The 26,225-nt window shown below is 44.4% G+C and overlaps 1 protein-coding gene across 5 annotated transcripts in view; it reads right to left on the bottom strand.

The window, feature by feature from the left end:
- Positions 1-26,225, bottom strand: part of bbs9 (Bardet-Biedl syndrome 9) — a 505,659-nt gene that overhangs the window by 141,799 nt on the left and 337,635 nt on the right. For 3 of the 5 annotated variants that reach the window (XR_005943329.1, XM_041190083.1, XM_041190082.1), the window contains exon 22: positions 13,416-13,523. Coding sequence is in view for 4 of the 5 variants with exons in the window: in XM_041190083.1 (XP_041046017.1) it covers positions 13,416-13,523 (108 nt within the window). In the remaining variant the exon portion in view is untranslated. Of the gene's footprint in view, positions 1-9,362; positions 9,483-13,415; positions 13,524-26,225 lie in introns of those variants that run through there. The other 2 variants (XM_041190079.1, XM_041190080.1) reach the window with 2 other exon arrangements.

Raw genomic sequence — 26,225 nt, 5'->3', positions numbered from 1 at the left:
TCTTCTATAGGTGACCACTTCCAAGAAACCAGCTAACCCAAATCAGCTACAGCATTTAAAATCTACACCTCAAGGGCAATCAAAGGACACTTAACTATATGTTCTTTTACCTTGTTTTTAATGGATTCTAACTCCCCTTACTTCTGATATGAGAGAGAGGGAGACTGTGTGTGTGTGCGCGTGCGCATGTTCAAATGACTGCATGAGGGACGAATGCTTGACTATCCAATTTTTGTTATTTTTCTTGGGTTTAGTGGTTAATAAGTTTGTTCTTTCTTTGATTCAAGAAAACCTTGTTTGATTGGCTGCTTATTGCTCACAGCTGAAACAGTTAAATGCTGATTTAGAAAGGGCACATTCTTATGAAAAAGAAACTGAAACCTCGGTTGAAAAGAAGGGAGCCAGTTCACCACCTCTTGCCTGGCCATAATACTTTCTTAAAACCCAGTGCTCTGACCAAGTTTTTTGTCACCCCTATTATTTCCTTCTTTGGTTCTGGATCCATTAACTTCTGATAACGTAACATGTTTCTCTATGTTAAAGGTGCTACAAAAATGCAAGTTGTTGTTGATATCTTCACTAGAGGATGCTTGCTTGACAAAGTTACTGAGTCAGATCTCTCCCACTGACTCTGTGGGCTGAATTTTATGGGCCACCCGTGGGTGGGAAAATAGGCGGGTAGAGCTGAAAATTAAGATGGCCTGCCCGCCTCACCCTGATCTTATGGGCTGCCGGTGGGGGGGGGGAGGTGTCAGGTGGGTCGCCCACCCATGGGCCTCATCCTACCACCTGTCCAATATAACAGGCAGCAGGAGAGGCCTGCGCCCAACGTGTAGCCCAGCAGGTTTAACACGGTGGACTATTGGTCGGTGAAAGGGGAGGGCCCCTTTCCTGGGCTCCCCGTGTCAATTGGAGGCCCCACTCTCACAGTTTTGCCTCCCCACATCCACCCTCCCCCTACCCTGTCCAACATGCTCCCTGCCACCCACCCCTCGCCAGGGCCTGTTAACCCAGCCCTGGCGAGATGCTGGACTTAACTGTGTTTGCTACCTTCCTTTTATGCCACTATCAGTACCTTCTTTAGTCTTTAACAGTACTATTAACATTCTGTTTGTCCTGTGTCCTTGACATCTTTGTCAATCTTTCCTGAGCTCCCACCTATCCCTGACCTCCTATTTTGCTCCACCCGCTCCACCCCCTCTTAAACAGTACAAAATCCAACACATTTCTACTTCTCTTTAGTTCTGACAAAGAGTCACACTGGACTCAAAAGGTTAACTCTGTTTCTCTCTCCACAAATGCTGCCAGACCTGCTGAGTTTTTCCAGCATTTTCTGTTTTTACAACAAGGAAGATGTTGGACATTTCTTTATTCCTTTAGGTTTTATAAGTCGTATTAATAACATGGCCCCTCTTTTAAAAATAGTATTAAAGTATCATTATACAACTGATGAATAAAAAGTAATCACTCTTAAAATACAAAGAAATAACTTGTGTAGCACCTTTCACAATGTCAGCATGTCCCAAAGTGTTTCACAACCAATTAAGTACTGTACTGAAGTGTAGTCATTGTTGTAATGTAGGGAACACAGTAGCTAATTTGCAGCCACCTAGATTCCACACACAGCAATGAGATTTTTTAATGATGTTGGTTGAGGGATAAATATTGGGATAAATCTGGGAGAATGCACTTACTCTTCTTCCAATGGCTCTGTGGGATCTTTTACATGCCTCCAAGGGGGCAAATGGGCCATCGGGTTAACGTGTCATCCAAAAGACAACACCTCTGTTTTCAAAACTTCCTCAAAACTGCGCTGAGGTGTCAGGCTTGATTATGTCTCTGGAAGTAGGGCTGGAATCCACAATCTTGCGACTCAAACGAGAGGACTACCACTGAGCAAAGCCATTAATCATTAAAGATACTTGAATTTTTTTGAAATTTTCAATTTAAAATCAGAATTGATGAAATGGCGTTTCATAGTTTTGAAATCAAAAATGGGAAATTTCAATTCAGTTCAATTCAGAAAGCGTTTCTTCACTGTTCGTCTTCATGCTTACAAAGAACAGGAAGGAAAATCGTGCTATTTTAAATGTATTTGATGCCACGCCAAATGCACGGTTTCCCCCCTCTCCCCACAAACCCCCACCATCAGAATGCTGGAGACTGAAACAATATTCACCCCCTCAGCAACGATGTGACTATGTAGCTGGCTTTACCCATGTGTGTAGATGGCCATTACAGCACTGGAGGATTTCATTTGCATACTTAAAGCAATAGTTCACAAGCAGCAATAGTTTACTCTTTTAAACAATGAATATAGAGGATGAATCACATGTTCACAGAACTGCTTCACTGGAGCCAGCTGAATACTGAATGCAGAGCCACTGCTGAAATTTATCTTTCAAAACCTTTGAATATGACACTTGGAAACATCACTCTCTCTAGTAATGTCTGCATCTGTTTTGGAAAATGTTATGTTTGACAGTGACCACAGTCAATTTTAATGAAGTAAACTGATATTCTTTGATTTTTGGTACAGTGAACTTTAATTGTTTATTGTTAATCTATTGCAATATTGCTCAAACCCATTATGGAGTAGCTGAGATCAAGTGATCAGAAGTGAACTGCACCAATTGTTTCATTATTACAATGTTGAAAGTATTTCTAGTATACCCAATGATAGCACTGTGGGGTCAAACTGAGGGGAAAAACATTTTCAATTTATTGAGTAGAATCTGACATTTTACAAGTGTTATAAAAACAACAGCAATTACTTTTCTAAAGGAACAATTAGCCCGGGTCTGTTATGGTTTCAGGTGAGGTGACTACTGTTACATGTTTCATTCAAGTGGAGTGAACAATGCAGGAGGATCAGGAATGCTTAATCTCATTGATTTGTGCAGCCGCAGAGCAAATAAGTGGGTTACTGAAGAACTTAAATCTTTCTTCCTTCAAGTGGCTTTCATTCATTTAATTGTAACCTAGTGATCCCAATTTTCCATTGAAGCCTAATCCAAATTTTAAATGGTTGATTAACAACTAACAGCCCACCTATGGTAAAACTTTGGTGCAAACATTTTAAAAGGTAATTCTTGGAAGTACAAAGCTCCTGGTAACGAGGTGAATTATAAACTGCGACTAACCCTATGTTTCTTGTTTCCTATTAACAAGACATGAAAGGGGAGCCTTTCCCTACACATTCATTGGGTGTACCTACATGCATTTTATCCAAAGTCACATCTCGACAAGCTATGGCAGTTCAATGAGCAAATGTACTGCATGATATGGTACTGAATCACATGATCAGGAGGATCACAGGCTCAATCCCTGCTCTCTGCTGAGTTAGTCAATGTCATTGACCCACTTGCTTCAGAATCCCCAGGGAAATCCAAGCATCTGTTTCTAAAGACTACTGATAATGTTGTCCTGAGTGAGCAAATAGTTCACTAACTACACTGACATATGGCCATTTGGGCACTTGGAAGTACATGGCAGCACAATTCATGACAAAAGCACTGGCTCCTTGTTGGGTACCTACCACTGAGAGATGTTCTCTATGAGTGTTAGCAATGGGTCATCCCAGCTGAGCTCAGTCCTGACCTCACCCAAAGGCCACAAATGAGCACATTTCCAACTTTCAGACAGGAGCTCTGCCCAATTTTCCACTCCCTGGTGCTATTTGTAGCATCTCTAGAGCTACCCTATTGGGATATTTGGCTCAGATCATAGGCAAAAAAAAGCTAAACTCAAGAGGTAAGGTGAGAGTGACTGACCTTGACATCAAGGCAGCATTTGATTGAATGTGGCATCAAGGAACCCTAGCAAAATTGAACTCTATTGGAATCCACGGAAAACTCTCAACTGGGTAGTCACACCTAACATGAAGGAAGATGGTCGTGGTCTTTGGAGGTCAATCATCACAATCTCAGGACATCGCTGTAGGAGTTCCGCAGAGTAGTGTTCTAAGTCCAGTCATCTTCAACTGCTTCATCAATAGCTTTCCCTCCATCATATTCCCTCCCAATTTCAGAGGAGCAGCTGCCTGGTATCAGGGAATTGATACGAGTTCTATTCCTTCCAAAAAAAAAATCACACAAGGACAACTTGCATATGTGAGTCATCCAAGATCTGACAGTACGTTTGGAAGCAGTTGAGTATTAGTGGTGACTACGCATGGGTAATAAGACTTATTTTGCAGTAACTACTCGCCTTTTTATAATAGTTTTCACATTGTGTCCAAGTCAGGAAAGGACAAGGGAATGTGGAGCCATCTCATCCAAAACTTCAAATACACTCTTGCTTCCTATCCTAAGCCTGGGCAGTGCCTCACTATATATGACCATTGGCACTCCTGGCCAGGCATACATGTCCTTTCCTCCATTAACTCAAGGTCATCTAACTTGCACCAAGTCCTGTTCACCCATCACTCCTGTACTTATTGACCTACTTTGGCTCCCAGTAAAGCAACATCTCAATTTTAAAATTTTCAGTCTAGTTTTCAACTTCCTCCATGGCTTCGCCCTCCTTATTTTTGTGATCTCCTCCAGCCCAGCATCCCTCTGAGATCTCTGTGCTCCATTTCTAGGCTATTGAGCATCCCTGATTTTAATCGCTCCATCACTGGAGACCGTGCCTTCAGCTTCCTGGGCCCTAAGCTCTGGAGTTGCCTCCCTAAAGCTCCCTGTCTGTCTACCTCCCTCTCCTTTAAGGCACTCCTTAAGACCTAACTCTTTGACCAAGCTTTCAGTCATCTGCAGTAATATCTCATGTGGCTCTGTCAAATTTTGTTTGATAACTCCTGCCAAGTGCCTTGGAATGTTTTACTATGCTAAAGGCACTATATAAAAACAAGTTTTTGTTGGCTGGAAGGGATGGCAGCTCTTCATGTATGCTTGAGTGGGAAGATGGGAGGCACATTTTACTCTATTTAGTGGGTTAGAAGGACAGAGTTCTGTCTCTGAAATAGCTCCAAGGTTATTCTGGACTTGGTAAAGGTTTGCCTGTCAAAGGAGCCTTGACATACATCAGCATTCTAGACGTTGGGCTAGAACCATGAAACATCGAAGGAGACTGCTGATCTGTGCATGGAGTTCAGCCCAGTTGCTGTGAAGCATTTGATATCGTTCTCAGGCATTAATTTAATCCTATAATTACTGTTATTTCTTTGTCACAGAGATGCTACTTGTGGATCCATTACAATTGGATTTTCAGTAGACAAACTGATAATTCAACAATGCAGGATTCGAGAGTTTTAGATTCTGTGTTTCACAGAATCGTAGAATGATTACAGCATTGAAGAAGATCATATAACCTATCTTATCTGTGTTGGCTCTCTGAAGGAGCAATTCACCTAGTGTCACTCCCCAGCTTCTCCCTGTAACCTGGCATGTTCTTCCTTTTCAGATAATAATCCAATTCCCTCTTGAATGCCTCCACTGCACTCTCAGGCAGTGCATTCCAGATTCTAACCACTCACTGTGTAAAGTAGTTTTTCTTCATGTCTCCATTACTTCTTTTGCCAACTTCCTGTGCCTTTTGGTTCTCAATCCTATCCTTCCACCAATGAGAACAGTTTCTCCCTATCTACTTTGTCCAGACAGCTCATGATTTTGAACGCCTCTATCAAATTTCCTCTCACCCTTCTGCTCTCTAAGGAAAACAGCCCCAACTTCTCCAATCTATCCACATAACTGAAGTAGCTCATCCCTGAAACCATTCTCGTAAATCTTTTCTCCACTCCCTCTTCTGTGTCCCTGTACCTTCCATGTGGAATGACTTGGAATGTTTCTGGAAAGGCTGGGGACCAATGAGGTATATTTCTACCTTTCAGTAAAACTCAAATAATTTGTTTTCATTCACTAGTTTATAACATAATTTCTTTAACTTTGCACCAGTCAAGTGATATATCCCAATTGCGTTCAATGAATACTCTAGTTTGACAGATTTGGTGTTCACGTTTCTCTGTTCTAAATGGTGGAAATCCCAAATCTACTACTTTATGTTATGAGCAGCTTTAGGTACTGACCTGTAAAAGCAGTTTCTAGCATTGCCTTGGGAGCAGAACATTTTCATTACTGATTTTTCACCCAGACAATTCTGTAGTTTGCTCCAGTAATGGCGCAGTGCACTCCAGGACATCACTGCAGGAGTTTTTCAGGGTAGTGTCCTAGGCCCAGCCTCAATGACTGTCCTTCCATCATAAGGTCAGGAGTGGGGATGTTCACTGATGATTGCCCAATATTCAGCACCATTCACGATTCCTCAGATACTGGAGCAGTCCATGTCCAAATGCAGCAAGACCTGGACAATATCCAGACTTGGGGCTGACAGGTGGTAAGTAATATTTATGCCTCACAAGTGTCAGGCAATGACCATCTCCTACAAGAGAGAATCTAACCATTGCCCCTTGACATTCAATGGCTTTACCATCGCTGAATCCCCCACTATCAACATCCGAAAGCTCACCATTGACCAGAAACTGAACTGGACTAGCCATATAAATACGGTGGTTACAAGAGCAGGTCAGAGGTTGGGAATCCTGCAGTGAGTAACTCACCTCCTGACTCCCCAAAGCTTGTCCACCATCTACAAGGCACAAGTCAGGAGTGTGATGGAATAGTCTCCACTTGCCTGGATGAGTGCAGCTCCCACAACACTCAAGAAGCTTGACACCGTCCAGAACAAAGCAGCCCCGCTTGATTGGCACCCCGTCCACAAACATTCACTCCCTCCACCACCGACGCAGAGTAGCAGCAGTGTGTACCATCTACAAGTACTCTGCAGGAATTCACCAAGGCTCCTTAGGCAGCACCTTCCAAACCACCGACCACTACCATCTAGAAGGACAAGGGCAGCAGATAAATGGGAACACCACCACCTGCAAGCTTCCTTTTGAGTTGTTCACCATCCTGACTATATTGCTGTTCCTTCACTGTCACTGGGTCAAAATCCTGGAACTCCCTCCCTAACAGCACTGTGGGTGTACCTACACCACATGGACTGCAGGTGGATCAAGAAGATGGCTCACCACCACCTTATCAAGGACAATTAGGGATGGGCAATAAATGCTTGCCTAGCCAGTGACGCCCACATCCCATAAATGAATAATAGAAGAAAACATTAAGTGTCATTGAACAATACGTCAATTCAGGGAAGTTCAGCAGCTACAATATTCCAATATTGGACTCTCAAGTGCAAAACCGCAAATTTAGAATGCCAATTGTGACTTAGCTTTCTCTACAGTATATTCATTGGGTTTATCCAGGCTGTTTGGGAAGGGAGAATAAAAATGGCTGGGAGAACTTGGTCCAGCAGCTTTTGTATGCATGAGTGTTCCAGTGAGATGTCTAAACATCACCATTCATTTATCATCACGTATCCTTGATAACAGACCTCATGTATTTAGAGTCTTTTTGTAAAGGAAACCACCCCCACCATGTAACATTTCCCAAATTATCTTTGCTACTGCTCTATACGGAGTATGGAACTAGCATCACATCAAAAATGATAGGAATTATCAATAAATACATGGTAACATCCTGTTGACCCTATGACATGCTTGCTGTCGAGAAATAATGCTTAACTAACTAGTTGAAAGCAGCATGCATAACACCTCTGGATGAATGAAGCTACTCCTTGGATAAAAGCCTTTCTCCTTATTATCCTTTCCTCTTATTCTTCACAGGTGAAGAAGAATCCACGACTGTGAAGTAGCCAATGGCCATGCGTGTATGGACAGAGAACCCTTATGTCCCCCACAGGTATAATGGCAGTTACAGCAGCATTAATACAGGTTATCCTTTAGTACTGTAGTGCTCAGCATCCAACCGCCAATACAATGCACTAACATTAAGGTAAACAAAGATGATTTAACATAATCTGAATGTCCTGTTGTTTAAAATATATTATTGACGTAATAATCAAACCCCTTATCATGCTGTATAAAGGTGATTCAAATGTCTGTAGCTTGCCCAGTCCTGCTATTGAAACAATAGAAAAGTATCACTAACAAAATAGAAATGACTAGCTCATTCATCAAAATGAACCAAACATATGGGCAATTACTCATTCATTATAAACGAGGCAGCACTAAAAATCATTTCCATAGCAATCTCCGGTCCCAGGAGCACAGCATAAGGTGTTATTGCTGAAACTGTTGAGCACTGATTTCAGGCAGTAATGAGTAATGCTGTCAAGGCAATCTATAGGAAAACAGATCAACAAAAGGAACTGAGGGCAGAAGATGGACTCTGAGGGCTATGGTATTTGTAAAGTCTGGTTAAATAAATAGTTCAATTATCAAAAAATTGTATTCACTTATTAGAGATTCAAATGAAAATATTTGAAGATATGCTATTTATAAGTACTTCTGGTATGCTTTCAACTTTAATCAAAGAACTCAGGAAAACAAAGTAGTTCATATTCATAATTATATCCTGTTTTGGCAGACAGGTACTAACACAGACCAAAGGGCATGACACACAACAGAGACTACATCTGGCACCATGAAATATCAAAATGGAGAAGCCAATTTGCACACAGCAAGTTCCCACAAATATAAACGCAATAATGATTAGATAATCTGCTTTACTGGTGTTGGTTAATGCTTAAATATTGGTATCATGGACAGAATTTATATGCTTTCTTACTGTCTGTGATCAGTCTGATTTGCATGTGAGAGGTGTGTTTTTTCTTACCCTCAGAGTGATTGCCCCAATTTAAATAATTCCAGCAGCAAGATTTTTGTGAATTTAAAAATAAAGGTTATTTATTATCACACGCTTGCTCCAGAGGTTTAAAAACACAATGTCTCACTCTCTTGACTCACCCACACTATCACTTACACAAAGATTAGATACAAATAAGGGAAAAAGCAATACAATTATAATTCCTCATTGTCTCAGTCTCTTTTGTGGCAGGCCTTTAGTTTCTTAGATAAGTTGATGCTTTGATTGAAGTGAAGATCTTGTAAAGCAGAGGATTTTCAGTAAGCTGCGAAGCCTCTTGTAGTCAACTTGCCAGTAGTCTGATTCTCAGGTGAACTTGAAATTGGAACATGCTGGGCGGAGTCCTTCCCTACTTTTGAGGTATGGCTGTTTATTACCTTGACTGCTTAGTTAACGTGTAGTTGGTTCGATAGCTGTCTGATGGATTTCTATCCCCAAAACAGATTCCTGCCATTTTAAAGGCAGGCAACAAACATAAAACCTGTTACAAGCCCAAAGTACTTTTCCAAATAAAGTGGGTGACAAGGTCGAGAATGCATCCGTGTGATGACTTTCACACCTTGAGAGTTTAGGCAGCCAGTGTCTTTGCATCTGAACAGCTTATTCAATTTGAAATTATCCTTTTAAATTCGTTTCAGGAAAAGGCATCGAGTCCACATCAGTCTGGAAAGTTCCTTTCGTTCCTCCTTGAGACAGGGGAGAGTTTTAATCCGCAAGAGATGTCAGGTGATCCTTGGACAGCCATCTTTTTGTAGCCTTTTGGGGTTTTTGAAAATATAACATATTGATGGAATGTTCCTAATATAATGGAACATGACATTGGCATATCACTGGGGAGAAGTCCCTATCTCTGCACTGAAATAGTGTCATGGGATCTTTTACATCCTCCTGGGAAGGCAAATGGGGCCTCAGTTTAATGTTTCATCTGAAAGGCAGTGCCTCCCTTAGAGCTGCATTGGAGTCTCCACCTAGATTTTGTGCTCAAGTCTCTGAATTGGGACTTGAAGCCATGACCGTCTGACAATTGGAGGCGACAATGCTATCCACTGAGCCTCAGCTGACACATAAATGTACTCCATCCTGGCATGAGATGCAACATCATCTACTCGGTCTATGCAGTGAATTTTCAGTAGCAATCAGATTTTTCTGCAGAAGAACAGAGGGAACTTCATACTTGTTTTGGCTAAATGTTGCTCCCTCTCCTGACTCTATGAGGTTTGGGTCCATGGACATCATGGGTTCTTCACCCAAGTGCTGGTCTTCACACTGAGTTATGGAGGAGGAATTATGGTCAAGTCCAACTCTCTCTTCTCCTCACCCAATATCTATGTGCAAACCATCAGCAGGTCACTGAATAGCAACCAGCAATGGGAACCTTGACCGCTGTTTCTCCTCCCTAGCCCATGGGTGCTCTGGGTGATGCAGCAGCCCTGACTGACCCATGGGTGAGGCATGAGATCCCCTGCAACTGGTCTAAGTCATGACAGCGAGTGTGCTGATGGGGGATTGGCGGCTATAATGAGGACGCACAGTGGGAAGATGTTTAAGAATTTTGTTTTTAACAATTGGTTTCCAGGACTCCAAAAGAGATTTTTTTTAAAAATTGGACTTCGAAATCACATCAAAAACCTTTTCCCTGCATAGATAGTGATGGAATCACAAATGTGCTGCTATTTTTCATTGTATCAAGCCATTTTATCACTACGGTCAATGACCTAGGAGGTTCTGAGCCATTGCTATAATGACGTTGGTTCCTCACTTCCCCTGAGACAATACATGCGCTTTAACTGGATTTTAGAGTAAAATGCATTCACTGAGCAGAATTAATTTCAAAGGTTGCAGCTGAAAATGGTTTCAGGGTTTTCCTGTGTGGTTTCTGTTAGCAGCAGTGTTGTCTCATCAGGCACTGACTTAAGTGAAATGAAAACGGAATTAATATTGCTACAGTAATCACTTTCTTAGGGAAAAGCTCATACTTCACTGGAACTAAGACTTAGCTGTTGTGTTTCAAGGTCGTGCTCTTAATTCCATTAAGCCAGTCCTCGAAGCAACTGAGTGATAAATGAGATTACAGAAGCCGATAGATTGGAGCTGAGCCAAGCTGAACAGCTGCTGGAACTGACTGCCTCAATAAGGCCACCTGACAACACACACACACGCCCTAGCACACATGCTCGGACGTACACGTGCAGACACATGCGCCACTCACCCGCACACTCCACTGAGAGTTTCATTTACACTCAGTCAGTTCCACTTGGTCCCATTTCTCCTAGCACTGTGCCAGCAACATTCAGCAGAGTGAATCACTGGATTCAACAATGCTCAGTGAATTGACACGCAGACTCATTTCATACCAAGCACTGCAGATAGAAAGGCTTGTGTTCCGGTTGCACTTCTTCCCTATGCTCCTAGTCCTTGGTTGGCCAGTGTCAGAGCAGCAGGGAGAGCCACATCTTGGTCAACCTGCTCTGGGGCCTGATGAAGTTTACCATTTACAGGTCCAGACAATGGAGCAGTATTGAGGGTGTAGGGGCCCCCCAAATGCTTGGCTCTCTTTCAAGGGCTTATGTATAAGCCACACCCCGGAGTGGGATGTTTACAGGAACACCAGGAGATCTGTGCAGAGAGCTGGTCCAGTTGAGTATAAAGTTGCTTTTATCATCGGGTTTAAGGTCTTAAGACACATCCCGGGGGGGATTTGTCCCCAACCCCCCTGGATCCATGTGGTTCAGGGAGGTGTGTCCCCAGTTTCCAGCTCCATGTAGTTCAGGGATGATTGGCCCCTAGTTCCCAGCGCCATGTGGTTCAGGGAGGGGGCGGGTTGTGGAGGGAAGAAATGTGCTGTCAATTTCCAGCTCCAAACACCAGGCAGTGATTGCAGGACCATCTTGTCAAATTTGCAATGAATAATCACCAGAACAACCCATTTTTAATCCAGACATCCTAACAGCTGCTCTCAGTAAATCCAGTAACCACGTAGCAACAATAAATTATTGGCCCAGATTCTCCAGATCCGGAGACCGGAAGATCTGGGCCAATAATTTATTGTTGCTAAATCATTTCAATGATGAGAAAATCTTAAAAAAGCGAGTTTCATTCAGTCTTGTTAAAGGAAACTTTCAGATGCTCTCCACAGGACAGTAAAGTTGCCCGTTTTAAATTTATACCAGTTAGATTCTGACAATGACAGTATGTTCATTTAACTGATAATGATGTGGGTGCATGAGTGTTTTAGATAATAGTACCACTGTCATAATTCTGCTTTAGTTTATATAATATCTAGTTATTTATTATATCATAATAGTTTATTTTGTTCAATGGCAGAAGGCAAATCAATAAGATTAATAACTTGACGCTATGATTCCACCTGCTTCAATTTCTGAAAGTAGTGGGTAAACCACACGACACAACACCTCCGAATTCGTCCAAAGGTGACATAAATATCCTCCATCCAGCATCTTAGACACAAACTTAAAATAAACCACTTGGTGACTTCATTAAAATACAGACAGAGGAAATTCACTGTCATGTTACTGCACATGCAAGCTGCCTTTGTGCACTGCGATTTCACACTGAAAAATTAATTACTTGTGATAGTTTCATGGCATTATTATTACTATGATATATGAGCAAGGTAGTGGAAACTTTTCAGTTAAAACACAGTAGAAAATACCTTCAATAGTTACAACATTGAGAGCCATACAAAAACTGTTAATAAGAATAATTTACATTAATGTCAAACCTCAAATGTTTTATTAAAGGCCATTGGAGGCATAAGTTATAAAAAAGGGGTGATTATAATAAAACTGGCAATATAAAAGACATGATTTACAATAGCAACCCTTGTGAAGGGGTATTTCCTTTGGCCTGATTGTTTTCCAGAGCATTTAACATGAACACCACGACATGCTGCTTAAAGTGAACAGCTAACCAAATGGAAACAATGATTAAATTAGGCTGAAAATTATTCTTCAGTCATGTGCAATTCTAAGTTTGTTGTGATGATCAAATAATAAATACCTAGGAGTTCGCAATTTTTTTAAGTAAGTTTTTGAAAGCAGTAGCTTTCTAATCGAGTAAAACAATACATGCACATCTCATTAATTAATCACATCCCTTTCTGTCCTCTCGATAAGAAATGGAAAGGTTTGGGAAAGATGAAAAAATGATTGGCCAAGTTTTACTTTTTTGTTAGCCCTTTCAATCAGTCTGTCAATCAGATTGTTGGAGGCTCAAGTCCCAGAGCTATGTTGGCCAGAGAGAGAACTTCTATTACTCAGAAGATGAAACCTTGTGCTGTGGAGCAAAAGAATATAACAGGATCAAGTGAAACTGGTCTGAGCCAGTAGTAGGAAATGGGTTCAGAGAATGGGAAGTTTTTCTTACACCACCATCTTTTTTTCCATTACAGTCTGTCGTTTTGCTACGAGCTTGATTCACAGGACTGACACAGAACAATTTCACATGCCACATCTGCAGCTTGTTCACTGCAATATTCACATTGCCTGTTAATCACAGAAGAGAAGCCCGCAGCCCAGAATTTCCCAGCCCTCCAAACTGAGGACAGTGGCTTCTAGAATTTGCTTCCTGATGGCAAATTTCTGGGAAAAATTGAAATAATCGAAAAAAATCCAAGGACAGGATCATTACCAAAATGCAATGCTAGAGCATTTTGCAAGCAGCACCTACCAGGTTTTGGTTGCTCCTGTGTTATGTATGCACGGTTAGGGGACATTCCAGCTGCTGCAGGGTCTGCCATTCTCTCTTCTAGATCTGACTCTGGAATAGTTTGACAGCCTGAAAACAAAGAACCATTGTTACTGAAGCTTTGTGGAGATTCTCATTTCCTAAATGTGACTGACTTAAAAATCACTAGGATAAAGCTTGGCCAGTGTGATGGAGAGGGAACAATAGCAGCACAGGTGGAACTGAAACAGCAAGACCATCGCCAGGTCTCCTATTCAAAATGAAACTGCTACAAATAATGAAAAATCAGTCACCAACTTTACTCTTTGCTAGCTGCTGGTTTTATTATCACTGAAAGACTGAGTGTAATGACATTGTTGAAGTAATAATTGCTGGATGTTCTGTGAGTAAATGGGAAAGGAACTTAGCAACCAATACCAGTTAACAATAACAACTTAAATTTATATAGCGTCATTAAGGTAATGAAATGCCCCAAGGAATTTCACAGAAGCAAAGTATGATGCAAGATATTAGGTCAAAAAGCTTGGTCAAAAAGGCAGGTTTTAAGGAGTGTCTTAAAGAGGAAAGTGAGCTGGAGAGGTTTAGGGAGGGTATCATAGAGGGCTTAAGGCTTAGGGCTTAAGCAACTGGATCAATTATAATAGGGAATGCACAAGAGGCTAGAATTAGAGGAATGCAGTTATCTCAAAGGGTTGTGCGGTTGAAGGAGATTACCGAGATAGCGAGGGGTAAGGTCATAGAGGGATTTGAAAACATGGATGAGAATTTTTAAATTAAGACACTGCTTGACCATGAGCCAATATAGGTCAGCGAGCAGAGGGGTTATGGGGGAACAAGATTTGGTGCAAATTATGACATGGCCAGCTGAGTTTTGGATGACATCAAAGCTTACAGAGAGTAGAATGTGGGAGGCCAGCCAGGTTTGTGTTCAAATAGTTGAATCTGGAGGTAAGAAAGGTGCGAAAGAGAGTTTCAGCAGCAGATGCGCTGAGACGGGGTGAAGTCGAGCAATGTTACAGAAGCAGAAATAGACAGTCTTAGCCATGACTCATCACAGGATCAAATGTGGTTGAGAACATAAAAATTCATCTCATAATATAACTGCAAAAGGATAGTAGATGAGGTATTTAAAATGTTAAAAACGACAGTTGGAATTGGACATGAGGATGAACGGGGGAAACACTTAACCAGCTTAAATGCTTGTTGTTCAGAGGTTTGTAGTCGGAGAACATTAATGAGGTACAATCCCGGCTTAGGCACATCGGGCGGAATTTTCCCAGAAATGCACTAAGTGCGGTAGTGGGTAGTTAAATGGAACCCTACCCTTCACGCCGTATCATCCTGAGCCCACCTCATTATTTAGTCATTCCCAGAAAACACGCCATTTCCATGGCAGGCAGGCTCTCATTCACCCACTCGCCATCACCCCGCTGTTGCATCACGCCAGCCGCCATCTTTAAAAGGCAGCCACCAGCAAAGTGCTCATTGCCACCAGCTCACCGCTGTCCAGGAGACATGGCCTGCAAAGGAGAAAAGATTGCAGTCCCCCTCTTTAACGACGGGTCTCTCAAGCGACTGCTGGATGCTGTGGAGGCCTGCCGAGATGTGCTCTATCACAGCTCTGGCCGCAGGACGGGTAACAATGTCACCAGCCCGGCTTGGGAGGCGGTGGCAGTGGTGGTCAGTGCCAACGCCCTGCAGAGGAGGACAGCCACCCAGTTTCACAAAAGGATGAATGATCTCCTCCGTTCCCCCAGGGTAAGTCACTCTTTTCATCACTCCCAACTCACACACTCACAAACCCATCACCCATCCACAGGGCCCTCACTCACTGCCAGTGCAAGGGACATCACCATTCACTCTCTCACACTCACCCTCATTGTCCTCATCCCATCCATGGGACCACTCACCACCCAAACAGGCCAGGTATACTTATCATCTGGCCCAGCAGACATCCTGATACACTCGCCCCATCTCTATCCATTCAGGACAAACTGGCTCACAACAGGAGGGAAAGGTCGCAGACAGGTGGAGGGATGCTGGAGATCAAAGTTCTGACAGAATTCAAAAACAGAGCCATCCAGCTGGCCGGCGATGACCGGGACTGATCCTGTGCAGACGGTGAGGTCGGTGCTGCTTTACCAAGTGAGGATCCAGTAGTGCAACATCCATGAGTGATGTGTCCTGTTTCACAGGCCACTGCCATGCATTAATTATCTCCTCTTGCTTTCACAGGCATGTCTGCCAACAGCTGACAGAGTCCATGACCCAGAGCCTCCAATCAAGCCCCAAAGAAACCTCTGAAGAGGAATCTGAAGGCCCGTCACAGCCTCACCCACACCCTCCACCAGCACAGAGACACACACCTCGGTGGGACCCAGCTTTAGAGTAGCCTCGGGATCACAATCTGGTAAGCACATCGTACTTTCTGATCCACAGCAGGCGGAAGCAGGGACTTCCCAGGTCCCCAGCACCCGGAGGACTGCTGGAGACCAGAACATAGCTGAGTCCAAGTCAGACGATGAGCCTCTAGACTCGGTCATGACACAGTTGCTGGAGCTGCAAAAAGCTTGGGAACATTAGGAAAGGATGTCCACCTCACTCCTCAGATTGCAAGGCACGATGGAGGATCCCGTCCGTCTTTAGGCTGAGGTGATAGCGCTGGCATTACAATGCACCAAGGTCATCACCGCCATGGAGACCTTGGTCCAGGACATCACTCCTGCACTGCTGTGTGGGCATAACTCCATCGATCATGCCATGGTTGGTCTCCAACAGTGTGTACATGAGAGGTGTGCTGGGCAGTTCGATCTCACTCCAGCTACCACTTCCACTCATGAAATCAGCCAGGGGTCCTCAGGCACCCATAGGGAGGAAGATCAGCAGGTGCACACTCTGGGGCCATTCACCCAGGTGACTCTTGGGAGTGACCGGCCCATCTGGCTCCTATCTTCCTGTGACCTCCGCAGATCCAGCTTCACAGGCCGAGGTGGGTGTCACTGCCACACAGCAGGACCCTGAAAGCAGGCCGGGGCCCTCCAGGTCTCAGCTCTCCAGAAGACACCCGCCAAAGTCATCACAGACAGGGCGTCACAGTCAGCAGGCTGCCTCCACCTCTGCTGTGGATATCCGGGGAGGACCAAGACGTAGTGGCAGGTTTAGGACAGTTAGGTAAAAGTAACTCTTTTAGAGGTTGCACAGCCTGGCCACGGGTGTTGATCACTTGTACACACTGCTCACTATTGTCAATAAATTCCCAAGAATGTCTCCCTGCCTATGGCTCCTTGTTCTGATAAGCAGTGTTCGTGTCACTCAGATGTGAAACCTTTCTGCACAAGATAAAAGGCAGGTGTCTCAGTCCAGGGCCTCTTCCCTGTGCTCTGGGTGGCCTTCAGACCACAGCGATGGTCCAGTCTCACACTCCCTGGAAACATAGGAATAAAAACAAAAAACTGCGGATGCTGGAAATCCAAAATAAAAAATAAGAAATACAAAATAATAAAAAATACCTGGAAAAACTCAGCAAGTCTGGCAGCAAGTTCTGTTGAAGTGTCATGAGGACTCGAAACGTCAACTGTGCTCTTCGCCGCCAATGCTGCCAGACCTGCTGAGTTTTTCCAGGTTTTTTTTATTTTTTGTTCTCCCTGGACACATTACTGATGCCTGCACTCATGTAATGCTGGTCATTGCTGCCAGAATGTAGTGGGCAGGCACCACAGAGTTCCCTCATACTCTCTGTGTGCTCTCAGCACCTTTAAGGTGGCGCTGGCCCCCATCACACCAGTATCTGAGACCAGTGATGCATCAGCTCCTGAAGGGCTGAGGTGTTGAAGGCAGACACAGCATCAGATGCATCTAAAGTTTCATGGCCATGTTTCTGGGATGGTCCTGATCATGGAGCGCAAGTGAGCTGCACTCAGCCAAACAGGAGTCAGACATTCTCTATGTGAAGATCTATGGAGTGTCCTCATTACCTGTTATCATCATCCTCCTGCGATTGAGTGACTATTAGGGTCTCCACTGCATCTCCATGATAGGAGCATTCTCACAGAGGATATTGGTGCTGAGATAAGCCAGACTGAAGTCAAACGTTCACAACTGTGACATGAGGATCTATGGGGACACCTCACTGCATATCATCATCATCCTCCACAAAATGGCAGCTATGAGGGCCTCCTGAGTGCACCTGCCTCGTCCAGCCAGTGCGAGAGCCTCATCCCCATCATCGTCGCCACCGAGAACCCCCTCAACCTCATCCGCGTCCTCCTCATCAGAGGAGATGTGCAGCTCCTCATCAGCCAGTTCTTCACCCCGTTGCAGCGCCAGGTTGTAAAGGACGCAGCAGACGATGATGATGCGTGACACCCTCTGCAGACTGTATTACAGAGCTCCACCAGACCGGTCCAGGCACCTGAATCACATCTCCAGCATCCCGATGGTCTGCTCCATCAAGCTGTGAGCTGCTGCATGAGCCTCATTATAGCGTCGCTCTGCTGCAGTCTGAGGCTGCTGCACAGGTGTTAGCATCCAATGGCCTCTGCAGGAGCCCTTGTCCCCAAGGAGCCAACCCTGCAGCCTCTGTGGACCCTGGAAGACTGCAGGGATCTGTGAGTGACTCAGGATGTAGGCGTTGTGCACACTCCCTGGAAACTGTGTGCTTACTTGCAGGATGTGTTTCTGGTGGTCACACACCAGCTGCACATTCAGCGAGTGGAAGCCCTTGTGGTTGATGAAGTGCACCGAGTGTAGCGATGGAGACCTGAGTGCCACATGAGCGCAGTCAATCGCACCCTGCACCTGTGGGAATCCCGAGATCAGGGTGAATCCAATGGCCCTTGTATCCTGGCTGCCCCGGTCCTGGCTAAATGCAGAAAGTTGTTGCCATGGAGAAGATGCATCTGTGACCTCATGGATGTATTTGTGGGTAGCGGATTGTGAAATCCCACAGAGGTCACCTGTGGAGCCCTGAAAGGAGCCACTGGCATAGAAATTGAGCGCCATGGTCACTTTCACAGCCACTGGCAGTGAATGCCCTCCACATCCCCTTGGCACCAAGTCCTGCAGTAAGTGGTAGATATGAGCCACCAGCTCCCTAGACTTGCACAGTCACCGGCGACACTGGTTCTCAGTCATCTGCAGGAATGGCAGGCAGTGTCTATAGACCCTGGGTGTCGCTAGGAGCTGACCAGCCACGGCTCACTGTCACTCCTGGGCAGTGTGTGCGGGAGCCCCTGCTACCCCTTCTTCCTAAGGCTGCTGCTCCTGCCTTTGTGCGGCCAGGAGCCTCAGTCACTCTCTCTTCAGTCTTCTATGGTCTCTGTAGGTCGTCAGGCATACAGCTAGGTCACCAGGATTCATGATCCTGACATGGCCCTCCTGCAGCATGAAAGAGAGAGAGAGAGACGTGGTTATCAAGGCTGTACTTAGCACCTTTCCTGGCCCTGTGTGACCCCCCCTTAATGCTTCCCGGAGAGAGCTGGTCACTCCTCGGATGGCCAGAGATGAGTGCACTGCATGGCTGCCCTGTCAACCTGCGACATGGGGGACATTGGTCCAAACCAGGATGCTGAGATTGCGAGAGGCTGTGAGCACCTCCAGCAGTGACTGCTACATGGCCAGTGTCAGCGAGGAGATTGTACAACATGTGCAGTCCAACTGCTCCGCGGTCCAATAAAGTGGTGGCGGACTCAATCTGTGCCGGGGCAGGGGAGGTGGGTAAGGTATGGAGCACTTGGGGGCCCTTTGGTGCCTCTGCTATGCTTGCATGGGCAGACAGGCTAGGAGCCTGACCCCAGTCATATCCCTGTGGCTGCGCCTGATCTGTCTCAGTTGCAGAGGCATGGTCAGTTTATACAGGTGTCCCTAATGCTTGGCCCCCTGCCTCGATTACCTGTGCGCTGAATGCAGCCCCAGGGCAGCACTTGACACTCTCCCCCCCTGCTCAGCAGTCACTTCCAAGGCTGGCCAGCACTTGCCCCCAGACACCAGCTCCCACAGAAGTCGCCTCCAGGGCCAGGCGTCAGTATCCCGCCCCCCCCCACCGCCCGGCGTCCCTGAAGCCTGTAAACAACGTGTGAGCTGTGGAGAACGCTGCTGCTCATTCACCTCAGTTCCCCCAAAGTGAAGGCTGCCAAGTGCAGGTTGCCTGTGTGTTGTTGTGAAACACGTCGGTGTGCTTTCCCACCCACGTGGACGCACGATACGGTGGGTTCCAAGAACCTGGTGGGAAGGCCTTTTAATTATATGCTGATGTATTACAGTTAGCTCCCTGCTGACCGATGATGGGATACGGGCTGAGTGGAGGATCGTGACCTGCCTCCACACCATCGTGAAGTGGGTCACACCATATTTTCCACACCCACCACCAGCGGGCTCGGAAAATTCCACCCATCATTTTCACTCTGGGTGTTTGATGCCAGTGAAATTGAGATTCCAGATGAGGTGAAAACAGGTACATTCCCCAGCACCGATGAACAATATCAGAGTGCGAGCGCAAGTGCTGCCATTCCATTCATGATACATTGGAGACTGCAAAAGGCCAACTGTTGTTCCCATATTCAAGCAGGGCACAGTGTCACACTGGCTAATACTGACTCAACAGACAAAAAGCAAATGGAAACAATTATCAGAAACCAAATAGAAGCGTGTCTGCTGGACACCAAATAAATGACAGTAACAGGCTTTAGAGAGTGGACCTCATGTGACCAGCTTCAGACTTTTATACTCTTTTGGTATTACAAGAAAAACAATAAATTAAACAAAAATCAATAAATGAGAGGGGATGACAGCCCCTGGTGGGGAAGAGTAACAAAAATCAAAATGTCAAAGGAAACTTAATTAACTAAACCAAAATATCATTCCTGGGGGTGATGATGTACCCCAGCCCCCACAATCGCAGGCCTCTAGCATACCGGTGGACACTGCGTCTTCCCTCACCAGGGCCATCTGGCTGCGACCATAGCCATGGTAGGAGGGCAGACAGTTGGGTTGATAACTCCCTTGATTGCCCAATGCCTGGACCAGAACTTCAGATGTTTATTTGTATCTGGGCAATCATTCGTTTTTATGCATTCACATGATGCAGGCTTTGCTGGCTGGACCAGCATTTATTGCCCAGCCTAGTGAGCTGCTTTCTTGAACCATTGCAGTCGATGTAGTGTAGGTACAGCCACAGTGCTGTTAGGAAGGGAGTTCCAGGATTTTGACCCAGTGACAGTGAAGGAAAAGCAATATATTTCCAAGTCAGGGAACTTACAGGTGGTGCTGCTCCCATCTATCTGCTGCCCTTGCCCTTCTAGATGATAGTGAACTTGGATTTGGAAGGTGCTGTCTAAGGAGCCTTGGTGAATTCCTGCAGTGCGTCTTGTAAATGCTACACACTGCTGCTACTGTGCGTCGGTGGCGGGGGGAGTGAATGTTAGTGGATGTGGTGCCAATCAATCAGGCTGCCTTGTCCTGGACGGTGTCGAGCTTCTTGAGTGTTGTGGGAGTTGTACTCATCCAGGCAAGTGGGGAGTACTCCATCACACTCCTGACTTGTGCCTTGTAGATGGTGGACAGGCTTTGGGGAGTCAGGTGGTGAGTTACTCACCACAGGATTTGTAGTCTCTGACCTGCTCTTGTAGCCACTGTATTTATATGGCTGGTCCAATTCAGGTTCTGGTCAATGGTAACCCCCCAGGATGTTGATAGTGGGGGATTCAGTGATGATAATGCCATTGAACATCAAGGGGCAATGGTTAGATTGTCTCTTGTTGGAGATGGTCATTGCCTGACACTTGTGTGGCACAATTGTTACTTGCCGCTTGTCAGCCTGAGCCTGGATATTGTCCAGGTCTTGCTGCATTTGGACATGGACTGCTTCAGTATCTGAGAAGTCATGAATGGTGCTGAACATTGTGCAATCATCAGTGAACATCCCCACTCCTGACCTTATGATGGAAGGAAGGTCATTGATGAAGCAGCTGAAGATGGTTGGGCTGAGGACACTACCCTGAGGAACTCCTGCAGTGATGTCCTGGAGCTGAGATGACTGACCTCTAACAACCACAACCATCTTCCTTTGTGCTGGGTATGACTCCAACCAGCAGAGAGTTTTCCCCTGATTCCCACTGACTCCAGTTTTGTTGGAGCTCCTTGATGCCACACTCGGTCAAATGCTGCCTTGATGTCAAGGGCAGTCACTCTCACTTCATCTCTGGAGTTCTGCTCTTTTATCCGTGTTTGAACCAAGGCTGTAATGAGGTCAGGAGCTGAGTGGCCCTGGCAGAACCCCAGCTGGGCATCAGTGAGCCCAGGTTATTTAGCCACAGGTTATTGCTAGATCAGTGATAAAAGGAGTTGGTAAAGACAAATTAATTTAAATGTTTAGAAAATCAAGTGTAGCTGTGTCTTAATTTCCAATAGGCAATCCTGGCAGGTGAGTGCACAAAGTTAGGCAACTACCCTCGAATGCAAAGCTGTACAACTCTACAGTCAACTTTGGTTAATCAGCAGTGACAGAGGATTGAACCTGAGACTTTCCTCATCTTTAGGGATTGTATTGAGCAGTTAACCTGGTGGCACAAAGAAGTCAGCAGGTGTCCCCACCCCCACCATGGAACCATAACTGGACTAAGCTTGAAAGTAGAGTATGGAGGATAGAATGGTGGAGGAGGATAACGTGATCAACTGTGCTTACGGCCAAAGAGATTGAGGAAGACAAGGAGGGTCACAAAACAGATATAGTAGGTGGTTTTTGACTACAGGTGTCAAGGCTGTATGGATGAGGCAGAAACCAGGAAGTAGAGATTGCTATTCTTCAGTCAGCAATGATATCAGGAGATGTAACAACGGTAAATGTGAGTGGCAGGCGTGACACATTTCATGATCAATCAGCTTCGTGTGACAATTCTCATCACTAACTGTGGAATTTCCAAGATTTTGAAGTAAAATAGGGAGTTAGGCTGGCATGATGATATAAACAAAAAAACTGCGGATGCTGGAAATCCAAAACAAAAACAAAAACAGAATTACCTGGAAAAACTCAGCAGGTCTGGCAGCATAGGCGGAGAAGAAAAGAGTTGACGTTTCGAGTCCTCATGACCCTTCGACAGAACTCAAGTTCTGTCGAAGGGTCATGAGGACTCGAAACGTCAACTCTTTTCTTCTCCGCCTATGCTGCCAGACCTGCTGAGTTTTTCCAGGTAATTCTGTTTTTGTTTTGGCATAATGATATGTTTAATTTAATTTTAAAATAGTATTGAGATTTACACTAGTTCGCAATAGACTCCAAAAAAGTCAATAAATGCACCCAGTGAGGTATCAAGATAACCCCTAGAAAATCAATCTCCTGTTTTAAGCATGCACACCTACTTCAGCAATGTTTAAATCACCACTACTCCTAATTACCTTTGTTTACAGCAATAAACAGGAAAAAATCTGCAGCTTAGGTATAACAAGCCAATATCCCACTGCACCTCACAATTTCATTTCGAGTTTTTACAGGTCATAGACCTATGTTCAAAGCTCAATTTGAGTTGTAAGCTTTCTCAGGCTTTTTCTGTTGACAGGCGTGCAGAGACTTGTAGGATTTAGCTCAGGCCAGAGCTCTCCCCACAGGGTAGTATACTGGCGCACAACAGCTGCATTTTTTCTTTGCTAAGTGTTTTAAAAAGAAAGTGATTTTAGTAATGATAACTAAAATGGGAAAGGGAGTGAAAGTAGAAATTTTAAAAATCGCAAATGCTGAAAAGCAGCTGCAGGATATAAAATTCTGTAAATTCACAACAAGTCCGTCAGGATCTGAAAGGATCACATTTCTGGTGGAATCTAAAACAGGAAGTGTGGGTAAGATCTGGGCACATGGTGATTCTTAAACTGGCCATTGAATATAATTTTCTCATTCCTGAGGTTAAAGGTCACACAAATGGTAAAATTCAAGTCCTACCTGACTCTGGTAGTTCTGAAGTACAGCTTGTGCAGACCACCAGAAAGGGGACAGTACCTAGAAAGGCTTTATGCTGGAAAAATACACACCCTCCCCCCGCAGACTGGAATACAGCCAGAGCAAGCAGCTTTTCCAGATGTTAGCTAATAAACAGTGTTAAAGAAGAGACAGCCTGTCCATTACCTTTTGGCAAGCACAGTATGTGGTGCGTGCCTGTGCAGTGTGACCTATACAATTCCTATCCTGTTGAATCAGAGTGTGCAACATTCTACGGAGCTTATCAATTGTAGTAAATCAGTTCAAAACAAGCTGAACTTCAGTGAGCAGGTTTGGATGGAAATGAAAATTAACAGCCAAAATTAAAAAAAATATTAAAATATTTTTCCTGAATGAAATAAAGGAAATTAGACTTCACCATATTTATTTTTCTTCTCCTTTGCCTTTCTGAGATGTACTTAGCTTTGAATCAAATGAACTTTTGAGTGACATGCTCAGGAACTAAAAGGGGATAACATACACAGCGCTGCATTAAGTGCTGGCAGCTAAATTTTCCAATTTTATGATAGAGTTTAAAGACTTGTGCTAAATAAACATTAAGAATAATAACAATAAATGAACAAAGAAATGCAAAGCAAAATGCTTAAATTAATAAAATTTATTGATCTAATCTATCTAGAATTGTTATTCCCTTCTCTTGCTGTCAGCCAAGCTGATTATGCTCGTTTTTGATGGGGATAATTATTAACTAACCGTTACCTTCCACAGGTAAATTCTCTGTATGGAAGACGCAAACTCTGGTGGTGAGCAAACCATGTTACATTGTACATATTAAATACAAAATTCAGTTGGGAAAGAGTCGCACAGAATTGTAACTGACACCCAGCGGTGATTACTAGATTGCAATTTCAGCCATTTATAGACTATATTATAAAAATCAGTTTATAACTGTGGTCTGAACAATGTACTATAATGAGGTTTGCGTGTGGGAATCACTGCCATGAATTAACTATTTTTCACTATTCCTGGTGTTTATGTTGGTGCTTGTTCAGTTCAGGTTTTGGGGGATTGGGTGTCTGTTGATCCAGCTCTCTCTCCGTTTACTCCTGTGTTTCAGCCTTAATATATGTCAACCATGGTGTTGCTATGTCAAATTTGTGTGGCTGACAGCCAGCTCAAAGAATCTGAACTGAAGCAGCATCAGTGTAAAAGCAGCGACTGCGGAATTGGGAAAGCTTTCTTTTGCGGGTAAACATCACAGGCTGCATGCCCTATCTAGCTGGGGTGTGACGAAAGCTCACAGGAGGATTACTAACCCTGTGATGCAATCGCTGCGGGAGTGAGTGATAATTGCCAGAAAATAACTATTATAAGGCAACGATATACACTTGCGGTCGAAATGACTGTGCGCTCCTCATACTCCTGTGGTTTATCACAAGCCCTGGAATGGTCCACCACCTTATAACACATTCTGCCAACACTTACAATCTATGTTGAAATGTTGTACTGTAGCCAAAACCCCTGTTAAATAAACCATTTCAGTGGAAACAGATGTGCCCTTGATAGTGGGCCATTCTCCTATCTCCACTACACTTAAACAGGTGCAAACCCTTCCTCAGAACGAAAACAGAAAATGATGGAAAAACCCAGCATCTGTGGAGAGACACAGAGTTAATGTTTCCAGTCTGTGTGACCCTTATTCAGAGCGCTGAAGAAGGGTCACACAGACTTGAAACATCAACTCTGTTTCTCTCTCCACAGATGCTGTCAGGCCTACTGAGTTTTTCCAGCATTTTCTGTTTTTGTTTCAAATTTCCAGCATCTGCAATATTTTGCTTTTACCCTCCTCAGAATGCTTGCATTCGAGACATTAATCTGCCCTGTCCTCGCAGGTACTGATGGCTCTGTTGCATTTCCACTCTATTGTGTTACTATTTTAGATTTCCAATACTGGCAGCTTGATCCTCCTTGCAGAAACGGTATTGTGTTCTTAATCCCTCTTGAGGGTAGCTGTTTTTTTTAATGTTTGCTGTATTTAGTTTTATTGGATTAGTGAATCAGTCTCTCAATGCACATGGTGCCTCCAATCCCACTGGCTCAGACTGAGCAATAGCATTTCATCGTCAATACAAACACAAACATTGGGAAAAAGAACACAGGTCACATAATGAGGCCAACATTAAATGCAACTGGAGGTCCAACACAGACTTCTAAAGTAAATGTACAGACATAATGCCCTGAAGAGCAAGCTAGCAATACAGCATTTAAATGAAACTTGCTTCTATTATCCCAAATACTAGAGTTTCTGATGTGGGTGCATTTCACCCGAATGGTGAGAGATTGGCTTATGCCAACCCAAAGTGTTAACATTTCAGGTTGATGACCTTTGATCATACCAGAAAGGTTAACTCTATTTCTCCAGAGATACTGCCTGAGCATCTTGTGTTTTGATTTCAGATTTCCAGCATTTTGCGGTATTTTGCTTTTGCTTCAAGGTTAAGTGCCCTGTACACCAAATTTTCCAGGCTCAGATCACAGCTCTGATTGGGAACCAGCTCCAAGTGCAGATCTGGATGTGCTCAATGTGTGCACGAGTTATGGGGCTGGAAAATTAGGTGGTGAATTCAACAGAGGCTCATACAATTAAAAGGAAGTATCAAGATGTGGAGTAAAAATCCTTATAGGCTTAGGACAGAAGGCACTTTAACTCATATGCAGCCTGTTTCAAGGCTGAAAGAAAAGAGGTCAAAGAAATGATGGGCAGAAAGAAGCCTGGAAGATGAGGCCAAATGGTGCAGGTATCAGTGTGCAGGCAAGAGACGGTGCAGCCACATTCATCGCTCCACTGCATTACACCCAGTCAAGCA

Source organism: Carcharodon carcharias, chromosome 6 (genome assembly GCF_017639515.1).
Source record: "Carcharodon carcharias isolate sCarCar2 chromosome 6, sCarCar2.pri, whole genome shotgun sequence".
NCBI lineage: Eukaryota > Metazoa > Chordata > Chondrichthyes > Lamniformes > Lamnidae > Carcharodon > Carcharodon carcharias.
This window is presented reverse-complemented; position numbering and strand designations above follow the sequence as displayed.